Genomic DNA, 14,994 nt, shown 5'->3' with positions numbered 1-14,994 from the left:
GCAGGGTAATAGGTTTATTTCTATCGTTTGTCTTCATAACTTTCACGTATTGAAGACTTTCATAAAAATCGCCTATTCACCCCCCTCTAGTCGATATAACGCACTTTCAAGAGAGGAGTAGGGCTAACCTTGTTCTTCTTCCTCCTCTAGCAAAACAGCTCAAGGAGCAACTTGTAGCTACTCTATTTGATCATAATCATCATGCGGTGACCCCGCAGAGCAGGACTATGGGTGTTATCTCCACAGAGAACCCTGAACCTGGGTAAGATTCGCAGGCGCGTGTGGTCTCGCTCACTCCCGCTTCTAGAGCCCGGCGACGTACTCTTGTCCCTCTCCATGATTAGCCACCCCCTGGCATATGTCGCTACAGACCCCCGACAATTCTTTCCATATAGTCTCCATTCCGGTGGTGCGTCTAGCATCGTCGGTAGGCGTGTGGAGGCGTGTCTCCGGTGGATCTGTCTTTTGATGGATCCGCTCGGATCTGGGCTTTCGCCTGTGTGTCTTTAGATTGCATCCTTTCGATCTACGCTACTCTTCATCGGGGCGGTCGTTGTTCTGGTGTGCTGATCGCCTGATCCTACGGGGCCTTAGCACGACGACTTCCCGACTGTTTATTACAACAAGTTTTGCTCGGCTCCGGCGAGGGAGGGGCGATGACGGTGATGCGCCTTCGACTCGTTTCAGTGCTTTTAGTCGCCGCTAGGTGGTCTACGGATTTAGATGTAATTTTTATTATTTTTGGTGTTTGTTATATTGAACATGAATATATCAGAATTTTTGGGAAAAGAAGAGCACCAGAGTATCGAGGTCAGAAGGATAAAAATAACATAAAGAACATTCTCAGGATTCTCAACAGAATTATTAGCGCTTAGAAAATGCAAACCCACCGAGCACGCTCGCTCGTGAGTGCGTGCTGCACGTTTCGTTCCCCGTTCCTTTCTTTCTTTACTTGTTTCTCAGGCCCCATGTGATCGACTCGGCATCAAGGCAGGCCGACGCGCAAGCCAACCAGATCCGCACACGCTTTGGACCACTCCACTCCGCCTCTCGCTGCTCCCTTTCCTCCCTCTCCCCCCTCCCAGTGGCGCGGCGCCGGCCGGTGCCCCCGGAGACTGAAGAGCCCAGCCGCCCGCCCGCCCCCGCGATCTCCGGTCCCGACTCCCGCCGCGCCGCCGGTACGAACAGCCCTGCAATTTCTCCGCCCCCCCCCCCCCCCCCCCCCCTCCCCTCCGTTAAACTCCACGTCCGCCAATCTCATGTCGTCGTACGGGGCTTTGCTTTCTGTTCATTTGTGCCTGAGATCTGTGGACACACTGGAATTAGCTCCGCGTGAGAGCCACCGCGATTGTTCCGTTTTCTAGGGTTCGATTACCCCGTTGCTGAATTTGAACTGTGGACACCTGTTTTGAGGTACTATATGAGTTTTTAGTCATTCAGCGATTACCTAAAAACCCCTCCACAAATTTCCCCTGTGCCGGCACAAAGTCCGCATGCCATCTAGATCCCGCCACTTTGGGAGATGTGGTTAGTTAGCCCTAAACCCACTCGATCGTCCAAGTAATAGGAACTCAGTGGCGTTAAAAAAAAATTGTGTTCATATCCATGTTTGGTTTGCCATCTCGGCTAGTTCATGTCGTTACTTTATTATGTATATCTCCAATTATGATTGCTTGGTTTTGGAATTTCACCATTGCGCATCATTGGCATTCTCTGATAGTTCCGTTTCACACTCTTGGCTACAAATCTAGTGGTGTCTGGTGCTACCTTTTTTTTATGGCATTAACTGCTCTACTTATGATAACTGCCTTTTTTATGTTAGGTGCACCACATTGTACACTGAAGGAAGGCCTTTTTGTATATTAAAATTAGCATTAGACCCTACATGATAAGAAACCATGGCACCAGGAAGCAAGGCAGAGAAAAAAGCAGCATTGGATGCTGGGGCATGGATGTTCAATGTTGTAACTTCGGTTGGCATAATCATGGTCAACAAGGCCTTAATGGCTACACATGGTTTTAGCTTTGGTAAGAATACACTGCAACACTTTGGTGTTTTTATCTATAGAACATCTGATGTTTCTAGCAAAATAGAACATCGGGTGTCGCTGTATTCTCAAACTGAACTGCCCAACTGTGTTCCTTACATTGTCTCTTCCTTCGCTGCTTTCCCTTGTATCACATTGATCAAACTAGGACAGGACACATATATGCTTATTTAAATTTTGTTGGACTTGTAATTCTATTTATGTCAATGGAAGCCATATATTATGACATTTATCATGGAACATTGGACTGGTTGAACTTGCAAATTTACAAGCTTGGACCCCATGGAACATTGGATTGATTCGACTAGGGTGCTATACATATATCCTTATCTAAATTTTGCTGGACTTGTAATTGTATTTCTTTCTATGAAAGATATCATCACATTTACCATGGAACATTAAACTGGTTGAACTTGCAATTTTAGAAATCGGTAGGCGTCCAATTTTCAATAAATAAGACAATGATCTTGACTTCCAATGGAGATGTAGTAATGAGATTGGTAGACTTTATGGGAACACTAAAAGAAATGTTTGTAAGCCACTATATGTGCACCTTTAGCTTGAGATGTGCATTCATGTATAACATTTACGGGAATTTTATTAGAACTACTTATTTAGAGGCTGATGACCTTAAGCCCATAAATGGAGTATGTGTATTCTTTCGTTGACCATCTTTTGTGCCACTAATGTTGTGTTATTATTGTGCTTGTTTGTGCAGCCACAACATTGACTGGGATGCATTTTGCAACTACCACTTTGATGACATTGGTAATGAAATGGTTAGGATACGTTCAGCCATCTCATTTACCTCTGTCGGAGCTAGTAAAGTTTGTATTTTTTGCAAACCTATCAATTGTTGGGATGAATGTTAGCTTGATGTGGAACTCTGTTGGCTTTTATCAGGTACAATATACAACTCCTGCTCTTTTCAATTTATGGAAGTAGTTTATATACTAAACTGTTTTTTCATCATTTTTGTGTTCAGATTGCGAAGCTATCTATTATTCCACTTCTATGCATTATGGAGGTCCTGTTCGAAAATTTCCGTTACTCGAGGGATACAAAGCTTAGTATAGTGGTTGTCCTTGTAGGTGTGGGAGTGTGTACAGTTTCTGATGTCAGTGTAAATGCGCAAGGATTGGTAGCTGCCGTAATAGCAGTTTGCGGCACTGCATTACAACAGCATGTAAGTACAAGAATGTCAGTGAATTCATTTTGTTTGCTGCTGCATATTATATAGTAGTACTTTCTTAATGGGTATCAATTTATATCATATTGATATCTTATTCCTGGTTCCTACCATGCTACTCCCTCCGTTCCAAAATAGATGACTCAACTTTGTACTAACTTTAGTATAAAGTTAGTATAAAGTTGAGTCATCTATTTTGGAACGGAGGGAGTACATGTTTTATTTCGGCCTACAGAATTCAGTCTTTGTAGAGTTCTAGGCTATCATGTATTTCTCATGTTAAACTGCAGTGTTTGTTCATTGAGTTTGTTGGACAGCAAAATACTGACTGCATTGACTGATGCCTTAGCTACTATTCTTGGTTATAATAAATGCAAGATACTAGACTGGGTCTGCATGAGATCCAATGGAAGGCTTGCATCTGAAGTCCTATGTTATTGTGCATATTTATTAATTTATTTCACTTAGCTGAGGTTCTCTGATATCTCTTTTATAGTATTTTCTTTGACTCCCTATATTTTAAGCGAGACGTAAACATATACAGAAACCTCTGCCCAGTTAATGTCTCAAAAACATACTAGTAAGTACTCCCTCCGTTCCATAATATAAGAGCATTTTTGACACTAGTCTAGTGTCAAAAACGTTCTTATATTATGGGACGGAGGGAGTAGTAAAAGTTTCTACTTTATTTATCACATATTTATTTGTGACCACAGAAGTTTTGCCCTAGACTCCCTTTTTGTGTGTGCATGTTTTAACAACTCTTCTCTTTTCATGTATTTATTATTGTCTGGATCCTTCATTTTGCAGTATGTCAATTACCTTCAACGGAAGTACTCTCTCAACTCACTCAAACTCTTGGGTCACACTGCACCAGCTCAAGCAGCTTCACTGTTGATATTAGGCCCATTCGTGGACTTCTGGCTTACCAGGAATAGAATCGACACTTTTCACTACACCAGCACAGTGACGGTATGTAACCAAATGAAGAATATATATGACATCATGATGCTTGCCAGCATTCCATAGTACATCATTTATGACATTGCAGTGATTGGCAAATACATCATATATAATACAAAGATTACTGCAGCTCAATTGTTGTTTCATTTGTTTGCTTTTAAAACTGGATTAATTTTGAATCATTATCTGTAATAACCAGTCACTCAAAACACAGGTAGTTGATTGCATGATTAAGGTTGCATAGTGATGGAAGGATCCAGTTGTCTGCAAAATTAGCTAGTAATATACTATAAAAATAAATATAATTTATCCATTCCTTGGTATTTACAATATTATACTTTGAGCCTTCAAAGATATGAATGACTGCTGGACGCATTCTTTGTTTTGTATCAGTTCTCCTACTTATGGCTTGCTTTCTGACATCACCAGTTTCTGCTGTTGACTGACTCCATTTCCCCATCGCCTTTCAGTTCTTCATTGTGCTGTCATGCGTTATTTCAGTTGGGACCAATCTCAGCCAATTCATATGCATTGGGAGATTCACCGCCGTCACGTTTCAAGTGATCGGACACATGAAGACAATTCTCGTGCTAACCCTGGGATTTCTGTTGTTCGGGAAAGAAGGCCTGAATTTCCATGTGGCGTTTGGGATGATCCTCGCCATTGTTGGGATGATATGGTACAGCAGCGCGTCTTCGAAACCCGGAGGCAAGGAGCGGCAGGGTCTGGCGAGCGAGAAGGCCCAGAAGTCGCCACAGTCGGAGCTGGACGATAAAGTATGAGATGGAAGCCTCGAAGTTCCTATCGTCAGCTATTTATATGGACCCTGTCTTATATATCAAAAGTAAAATGATCGTGAGAATTTTCCTCATTGTACACGGTTCCTTGGAGGAATGTTTCTACAGGGATGTTAGAAATGTAGGCCACAGGTGAAAGAGAGAGTTTACACTTTCGCAGGAAATACTCCTACATAGGTTACGTGGGCAGACGTTTTCAGTTTCAAGACTTGGTAATTTTATCACCGGCGTTCCTTCTTTTGTGAAAGTCATCACTGTCGTTCTTTGACAATCTTACTATACACATTTACACGTTACTTGTCAGCCAGTAGTCATTAGAGCAACTCTAGCAGAAGTCAGCCATATGGGCAGCCTCCATATCGCAGATGAAGAGGAAACACGTAAACATGGATTCGCCAAAAGTTGGTTTTCATATTATTTTTCTTACATGTAGGTCCTGCTTGTCATTGACTACAACGGTTCTTCCCCAATAACCCAAACTTCTCAACACATTTGATTCAACTCGACTTGATTTTAATCTTGGGCCAAAAATTAGTTGCATTGCGACTTGCATTTATAGAACATCTAATGCTTGGTTAAAATAAAAACTAGTTCATCGTAGGCCATTGGTTCCAGCTCCTTCGACCTCAGCCCACTCATATCCACCTGTTTAGAGAGATCAAGTTCAAAATACACACGCAATTCATTGTAGCGGAGATGTGTATGTCCCTCGAGACTGTAACAAGCTAGCTAGCGCATATGATGGCGGCTTTGGGTACATGTTTATATCGTGTTTCTAGCCATGTCTGGTATGAACATGTCTTGTAAACTTGTGACCAACAATTCTATGTTGTAACCGGCGATTATGTCGTGTCGTAAATGGAATACAAGCATTCCATGTCAAGAAAATATAAACTAATTAGCTATTTTTACGTATATATAAACTAATTAGTTAATATTATAGTTGCGTAGGTGACGGATGGATTCGTCAGCGGGGCCTAGTTGCGGCCACGGCCACCACCTCCATGGTGATCATTGCCGCAGCTGTCGGGGGAGGGGTAAAGGGGGATGCGACAATGCATGCCGCGATGCCCCGGAAGATGGCCTCGATGCGCTCATCTCATAGCGGCCATGCTTCCGCGACGGTGGTGGTGGCATTGTGGGTCTCGATGCCTTGGAAGATGGCTTTAGCGCACTCGTCCCAGGCCGGCCATGCTTTCGCGGTGGGGGTGGGCGCATGCGCACGGTCCCTAATCCGCCACTCCCTTTTCGCCTCATCCCTTGTGAACTCAGCAAAGGCCCACTTCCAGCTGCTCCCAGAAAGGGGCTAAGCATCTGGCGGCGGTTTCAGGAATATGTTTGGAGAGGAGGTGGAATGAATGCGGGCCAGGGAGATTAGGGAGGTGCCGGAGAAGGCAATCGAAGAGGGGAGGTAGCGACGACGTTTTATAGGTTGCCAGGGCCACCATTAAGTGGCAGTTGAGGAGGCGGCAGGCAGCCATCAAGGGGCGTCCTTCCGGATGAGAAACACGGTCCCGCTCACACACTAGCTAGGAGATGATGTCGTGTGGCGTCCATATGATGGATTATCACAGGAATTCAATGAAGTGGGTGTGGCATTAATGGCCGGGTGGTGCTTCGGAGGGTGCACAACTTCAAAACCCAATTGTGGCGTGAGGAGGAAGAAGCTGAAACTCCCCTGTGTTGACGATTGGGCTTTGGAGCAATTCATACTTGACCTCTTCAACCTCCAAAATATAGAGGATGTGAGGTCGTTTACAGAGCGAGCTCTATAAATTATGCCCATCATTACTCACGTGACTCTACTTTGGCCGAGTACCATTTTGACGTAAATGGGGGTGTGAAATAATCAATCCGTTATTTTTCCATTCATTAATCTAGCGTATTTAAGAGTTTTGTCACATCATCGTACGCCAGAGAAGGCCCATTAATTATTCAATTTACTTTTCCTTTCAATCGAGGAGATTTTAAGGTATGAAGTTTCTGAATATTATAGAAAACATGAAACATTTTTAAATCCAAAAAGTTTTTTTTGAAAATTATGTACACTTTCAGAAAAACGGAAACTAAATTTCAAATAGGAACATCTTTTAAAATTCACAAACATTGTTTGAAAACACCAACTTTTTTTATTAAAACATGAACATTATTTGAATTTGTGAACATATTTTTAGAACGGGAACATGTGTTAAAAATTCGTAACATTTTTTTAAAAATGTGTATCTTTTAACATCATTTTGAAGTATGAAAATTCACTAATACAAGAATATTTTTCGAATTTGGAGCATTTTTTAAAATGTCATTTTCTTTTTAGAAATCTTGAACAATTTTGAAAAACAATACTTTTTTGAAAAAATGGGAAACTTTTTTCAAGTTCCGAATATTTTTCAAAATAGCAACAAAATTTTGGAATTCTAAACATTTTCTATAATGTGATTTTTTTGAAATTAGGAATGTTTTTTGAGAATTTTGAATTTTTGAAATAAATTCTATGAGAAAAATAAAGTTGAAAGGGAAAAAAGAGATAGGGGAAGGAGAATAAAAATAGAAGTACAACACATAAACAAAGAAAAATGGGCCAGCCCATTATTGGTTGTCCTGTGTGAAGCTCCGACTATTTGTCGACCTGTGTGAAAAATAGAATTTCCCAACTGCGTGGGCAGAAAAATAAGTGGGCTAGCATCGCTGGGCCACAGCAAGCGGCCCACGAACAGAATTCTGGAATAGCCTTCTTTTTTTTCTAACAGACGAACGCATAAGAATTTAGTACCATCTTGGATAAAAAAAAATCTTTTCGGCGATGAACGGATGAAAAAAATTGACGAAATGCATCTTGCTTTATTAGTAAAAAATAATAAGGTAATAGTATATTAGTATTGACATATACGGTATATGTGTACAATATTTGAAGCCTACATATGTTTTTTTTTTCAAGATAAGAGGCCACACGACCCCCATTTGCTTTACGATTTGGAGTTCAGGATACAACACGTAATCCATTACACTATGCAACACATATGTATCAACCCGACATATTGCCATATCTAAAAAAACTTAGATCCCTAGACATATATCCATACATAAAGGATGTCGAAATATTACCTAGAGTAGATATAAAAGCACTGAAACATCTCTATTACAGCTACACACGAACAAGTCCACAACAAAGCATCCAACATACCCCGGGCGGTGTCAACATAGACTCCGAACATTAGGATTTCAACCACGCGTTTGTTGGAAGACATCATTCGCCTTCTGAGTGTCTCTTGCATACTCCTTTAAACATTTTTTGTCCTCGTTTTTTCTGCAGAACCACCCACAACCTTGTAGAGAGCATAAGGTAAATATCACACTAACATGATCAGACTTGTTACTTGTTTTCCAACATACGTAGGTAGTTCATGGTTCACAAGTGTTTTGGTAGAAAATGACATTATGCTAACTAGTATAACGCAAATCAAGAACACCCTAATAATTGTTTTGTATTACTTTTAATCTCGTTAGAGGAAGCAGTTAATTTTCTAGCACCCATTAAAAAAATCAGCAACAATGCGCGGGGCATCGTTACATTACAATAAACATCGACTAAGATGCCATGGTTGTTGAGTTGCAACCAAGATTGATTGAATTAATCGCTACAATTCACAACTAAACCATAATTTTCTTTGAGTTAATACCACTATTAGTACATAAACTTGTAGTGGTGGGAACAAAGTCATACAAGAACTTAAAAAACCCATAAAAGTAGTCCTACAACTTGCTTAACAGAATATTTTACTACAATTCTATTAAATCTGACGACACAATGGTAATCGTCTGTTAACTGCGGCGGCAGCTCGCTCGCTCGCTCTCTCTCTCTCTCTGTGTGTGTGTGTGTGTGTGTGTGTGTGTGAGGTGCGAGAAATAAAAGGGCACAAAGAGCTTGTCGTAAATGGTTACGTCGATGCAAGCTTTGACACCGATTCGGATGACTCTAAGTCGTAAACCAGATACATATTTATATTGAATGGTGGAGCTGTCAGTTGGTGCAGTTTCAAGCAGAGCATCGTGGCGAGATCTATGTGTGAAGCGGAGTACATAGCTGCTTCGGAAGCAACAAATGAAGGAGTCTGGATGAAGGAGTTCATATCCAATCTAGGTGTAATACCTAGTGCATCGGGTCTATTGAAAATCTTTTGTGACAATACTAGAGCAATTGCCTAAGCGAAGGAATTCAAATTTCACAAGAGAACCAAACACATCAAGAGACGCTTCAACTCCATCCGCGATCAAGTCGAGGAGGGAGACATAGAGATTTGCAAAATACATACAGATCTGAATGTTGCAGACTCGTTAACTAAGCCTCTTCCACGAGAAAACATGATTAGCACCAAGACTCCATGGGTGTTAGAATCATTACAATATAATCTAGATTATTGACTCTAGTGCAAGTGGGACACTGAAGGAAATATGCCCTAGAGGCAATAATAAAGTTGTTATTTATATTTCCTTACATCATGATAAATGTTTATTATCCATGCTAGAATTGTATTAACCGAAAACTTGATGCATGTGTGAATACATAGACAAAACATAGTGTCCCTAGTATGCCTCTACTTGACTAGCTCATTAATTAAAGATGGTTAAGTTTCCTAACATAGACATGTGTTGTCATTTGATGAATGGGTTCACATCATTAGGAAAATGATGTGATGGAAAAGACCCATCCGTTAGCTTAGCATAATGATCGTTAAGTTTTATTGCTATTGCTTTCTTCATGACTTATACATGTTCCTTTGACTATGAGATTATGCAACTCCCGAATACCGGAGGAACACCTTGTGTGCTATCAAACGTCACAACGTAACTGGGTGATTATAAAGATGCTCTACAGGTGTCTCCGAAGGTGTTTGTTGGGTTGGCATAGATCGAGATTAGGATTTGTCACTGATATGTCTCTATCGTATCTACTTTTCCAAACACTTTTGCCCTTGTTTTGGACTCTGGCTTGCATGATTTGAATGGAACTAACCTGGTCTGACGCTGTTTTCAGCAGAATTGCCATGATGTTATTTTTATGCAGAAATAAAAGTTCATGGAATGACATGAAAATCAACGGAGAATATTTTTGTAATATATAAAAAATACTGGCGAAAGAATCAAGGCCAGGGGCCCACACCCAGTCCACGAGGGTGGGTGGCGCGCCTACCCCCTAGGCGCGCCCCCTGCCTCGTGGGCCCCCTGGTGCTCCACCGACCTCAACTACAACTCTATATATTCACGTTTGGGGAGAAAAAAAATCAGAGAGAAGGATTCATCGCGTTTTACGATACAGAGCCGCCGCCAAGCCCTAATATCTCTCGGGAGGGCTGATCTGGAGTCCGTTCGGGGCTTCGGAGAGGGGAATCCGCCACCATCATCATCATCAACCTTCCTTCATCACCAATTTCATGATGCTCACCGCCGTGCGTGAGTAATTCCATCGTAGGCTTGCTGGATGGTGATGGGTTGGATGAGATTTATCATGTAATCGAGTTAGGTTTTTTAGGGTTTTATCCCTAGTATCCATTATGTTCTGAGATTGATGTTGGTATGACTTTGCTATGCTTAATGCTTGTCACTAGGGCCCGAGTGCCATGATTTCAGATCTGAACCTATTATGTTTTCATGAATATATGTGAGTTCTTGATCCTATCTTGCAAGTCTATAGTCACCTGTTATGTGTTATGATCCATTAACCCCGAAGTGACAATAATCGGGATACTTACCGGTGATGACCGTAGTTTGAGGAGTTCATGTATTCACTAAGTGTTAATGCTTTGGTCCGGTACTCTATTAAAAGGAGGCCTTAATATCCCTTAGTTTCCAATAGGACCCCGCTGCCACGGGAGGGTAGGACAAAAGGTGTCATGCAAGTTCTTTTCCATAAGCACGGATGACTATATTCAGAATACATGCCTATATTACATTGATGAATTGGAGCTAGTTCTGTGTCACCCTAGTTATAACTGTTGCATGAGGAATTGCATCCGACATAATTATCCATCACTGATATTGCCTACGAGCTTTTCACATATTGATCTTTGCTTAGTTACTTTTCCGTTGCCACTGTCACAATCACTACAAAACCAATACTGTTACTTTTTCCACCGTTACCGTTACTTCCATATTACTTTGCTATTAAATACTTTGCTGCAGATATTAAGTCTTTCAGGTGCGGTTGAATTGACAACTAAATTGTTAATACTTGAGAATATTCTTTGGCTCCCCTTGTGTCGAATCAATAAATTTGAGTTGAATACTCTACCCTCGAAAACTATTGTGATCCCCTATACTTGTGGGTTATCAAGACTATTTTCTCGCGCCATTGCCGGGGAGCATAGCTCTATTCTTTGAGTCACTTGGGATTTATATCTGCTGATCACTGTGAAGAACTTGAAAGACAAAAGAACCAAGATTTTTCCCTCAACTACGAAGGGAGGTAAGGAACTGCCATCTAGCTTTGCACTTGATTCACCTTCTGTTTTGAATAAACTTGCGACACCTACTCCTGCTATTCATTCTGATATGCCGCATGTTATTGATGATGCCACTTCTGCTTTGCATGATGCTTATTGATAACCCACAAGTATAGGGGATCGCAACAGTTTTTGATAAGAAAGAGTGTCGAACCCAACGAGGAGCTAACGACAGAACAAATATTCCCTCAAGTTCTATCGACCACCGATAAAACTCTACGCACGCTTGATGTTCACTTTACCTAGAACAAGTATGAAACTAGAAGTACTTTGTAGGTTTTGTTGGATAGGTTTGCAAGATAATAAAGAGCAAGTAAATAAAAGGTAGGGGCTGTTTAGCTAAAGACACAACTAAGTTAGTTTTAGTAAAGAGCTTTTTGTTACGAGAAAGTTATTTGTCCCTAGGCAATCGATAACTAGACCGGTAATCATTATTGCAATTTTATATGAGGAAGAGGCATAAGATAACATACTTTCTCTACTTGGATCATATGCACTTATGATTGGAACTCTAGCAAGCATCCGCAACTACTAAAGATCATTAAGGTAAAACCCAACCATAGCATTAAAGTATCAAGTCCTCTTTATCCCATACGCAACAACCCCCTTACTCGGGTTTGTGTCTCAGTCACTCACGCAACCCACTATAAGCGAATCATGAACGTATTGCAACACCCTACAACGGGGATCCCTCACGCTTGCGCGACTCGGAGAGCACCATAGGACATCACCAATAATAAAACATGCAACTTAAACCAATCTTGATCATCAAATAGCCCATAGGACAAAATGGATCTACTCAAACATCATAGGATAGCCATACATCATTGGGAAATAATATATAGCGTTGAGCACCATGTTTAAGCAGAGATTACAGCGGGTAAGAGAGAGGTTACACCGCTGCATAGAGGGGGGAAGAGTTGGTGATGATGGTGGTGAAGTTGTTGGTGAAGATTGCGGTGATGATGATGGCCCCCGGTGGCACTCCGTCGCCACCGGAAGCGAGGGGGAGAGAGCCCCCCCTCCTTATTCTTCTTCCTTGACCTCCTCCCTAGATGGGAGAAGGGTTTCCCCTATGGTCCATGGCCTCCATGGCATGGGAGGGGCGAGAGCCCCTCCGAGATTGGATCCGTCTCTCTGTCTCTCTCTGTTTCTGCCTTCTCAGATTCTACCCTTTCACCGTTTTTATATTTCCGGAGATCCGTAACTCCGATTGGGCTGAAATTTTGACACAATCTCTATCCGGATATTAGCTTTCTTGCGGCGAAAGAAGGGCACCAACCGCCTTACGGGGTGACCACGAGGGTCAGGGGCGCGCTTGCCCCCCTGGGGCGCGCCCCCTGCCTCGTGGCCCCCTCGGGCACCGTCTCCCGTGGATTTTTCTTCCCCAAAATCATATATATTCCAAAAAAATCTCCATCAGTTTTTATCCCGTTTGGACTCCGTTTGATATGGATTTTCTGCGAAACAAAAAACATGCAACAAATAGGAACTGGCACTGGATCAATATGTTAGTCCCAAAAATAGTATAAAAAGTTGCCAAAAGTATATGAAAGTTGTAGAATATTGGCATGGAACAATAAAAAATTATAGATACGACGGAGACGTATCAGCATCCCCAAGCTTAATTCCTGCTCATCCTCGAGTAGGTAAATGATAAAAAACATAATTTTTGATGTGGAATGCTACCTAGCATAATCTTGATCACATATATAATCATGGCATGAATATTAAGATACGAGTGATTCAAAGCAATAGTCTATCATTTGACATAAAAACAATAATACTTCAAGCCTACTAATAAAGCAATCATGTCTTTTCAAAATAACAAGGCCAAATAAAGTTATCCCTACAAAATCATATAGTCTGGCTATGCTCCATCTTCACCACACAAAATATTCACATCATGCACAACTCCGATGACAAGCCAAGGAATTGTTTCATACTTTTGACGTTTCTCAAACCTTTTCAACTTTCACGCAATACATGAGCGTGAGCCATGGACATAGCACTATAGGTGGAATAGAATGGTGGTTGTGGAGAAGACAAAAAGGAGAAGATAGTCTCACATCAACTAGGCGTATCAACTGGCTATGGAGATGCCCATCAATAGATATCAATGTGAGTGAGTAGGGATTGCCATGCAACGGACGCACTAGAGCTATAAGTGTATGAAAGCTCAGACTGAAACTAAGTGGGTGTGCATCCAACTTGCTTGCTCATGAAGACCTCGGGCGTTTGAGGAAGCCCATCATCGGAATATACAAGCCAAGTTTTATAATGAAAATTCCCACTAGTATATGAAAGTGATAACTCAAGAGACTCTCTATATGAAGAACATGGTGCTACTTTGAAGCGCAAGTGTGGTAAAAGGATAGTAACATTGCCCCTTCTCTCTTTTTCTCTCATTTTTTTATTTTTTTATTTTTGGGCCTTCTCTTCTTTTTTTTGGCCTTTCTCTTTTTTCTTCTTCTTTTTTTTCTTTTTTCCGTCCGGAGTCTCATCCCGACTTGTGGGGGAATCATAGTCTCCATCATCCTTTCCTCACTTGGGTAATGCTCTAATAATGATGATCATCACACTTTTATTTACTTACAACTAGATATTACAACTAGATACTAGAACAAAGATATGACTCTATATGAATGCCTCCGGCGGTGTATCGGGATGTGCAATGATCTAGCGTAGCAATGACATCAAAAAACGGACAAGCCATGAAAACATCATGCTAGCTACCTGACAATCATGCAAAGCAATATGACAATGAATGCTCAAGTCATGTATATGACGATGATGGAAGTTGCATGGCAATATATCTCAGAATGGCTATGGAGATGCCATGATAGGTAGGTATGGTGGCTGTTTTGAGGAAGGTATATGGTGGGTTTAAGGTACCGACGAAAGTTGCGTGGTACTAGAGAGGCTAGCAATGGTGGAAGGGTGAGAGTGTGTATAATCCATGGACTCAACATTAGTCATAAAGAACTCACATACTTATTGCAAAAATCTATTAGTCATCGAAACAAAGTACTACGCACATGCTCCTAGGGGGATAGATTGGTAGGAAAAGACTATCGCTCGTCCCCGACCGCCACTCATAAGGAACACAATCAATAAATAAATCATGCTCCGACTTCGTTACATAACGGTTCACCATACGTGCATGCTATGGGAATCACAAACCTCAACACAAGTATTTCTACAATCCACAACTACCCACTAGCATGACTCTAATATCACCATCTTTATATCACAAAACTATTGCAAGGAATCAAACATACCATATTCAGTGATCTACAAGTTTTATGTAGGATTTTATGACTAACCATGTGAATGACCGGTTCCTGTCATCTCTCTAAATAGATATAAGTGAAGCAAGAGAGTTTAATTATTTCTAAAAAAGATATGCCCACGTCTAACAAGTATAAGTGAAGCAATAGAGCATTCTACAAATGGCGGTTTTCTATGTAAAGAGAAACAAGCAATCCAAACTTCAAATG

At 41.2% G+C, this 14,994-nt stretch overlaps 1 protein-coding gene across 1 annotated transcript; it reads left to right on the top strand.

The window, feature by feature from the left end:
* Positions 1 to 971: 971 nt before the first annotated feature.
* Positions 972 to 5,218, top strand: LOC125531425 (UDP-rhamnose/UDP-galactose transporter 6). The gene is made up of 6 exons (XM_087544432.1): positions 972 to 1,178; positions 1,823 to 2,028; positions 2,767 to 2,951; positions 3,034 to 3,234; positions 4,048 to 4,209; positions 4,671 to 5,218. Exons 2-6 carry the CDS (start codon positions 1,899 to 1,901, stop codon positions 4,980 to 4,982), a joined length of 990 nt encoding a protein of 329 aa, XP_087400558.1. The 5' UTR covers positions 972 to 1,178; positions 1,823 to 1,898; the 3' UTR covers positions 4,983 to 5,218.
* The last annotated feature ends 9,776 nt before the right edge of the window (positions 5,219 to 14,994 follow it).

This window comes from Triticum urartu, chromosome 2A (assembly GCF_056163025.1).
Source record: "Triticum urartu cultivar PI428250 chromosome 2A, HENAU_Tu73, whole genome shotgun sequence".
Taxonomy (NCBI): Eukaryota; Viridiplantae; Streptophyta; class Magnoliopsida; order Poales; family Poaceae; genus Triticum; species Triticum urartu.
The sequence above is the reverse complement of the archived record's forward strand: the minus strand, read 5'-3'. Positions and strand labels throughout refer to the sequence as shown.

Coding starts and splice junctions, on each gene's coding strand:
- LOC125531425 (XM_087544432.1), top strand. CDS start 1,899: ATGGCACCAGGAAGCAAGGCAGAGAAAAAAGCAGCATTGGATGCTGGG. Junction 2,952..3,033: donor ACTCTGTTGGCTTTTATCAG/GTACAATATACA, acceptor TTTTGTGTTCAG/ATTGCGAAGCTATCTATTAT. Junction 4,210..4,670: donor ACTACACCAGCACAGTGACG/GTATGTAACCAA, acceptor ATCGCCTTTCAG/TTCTTCATTGTGCTGTCATG.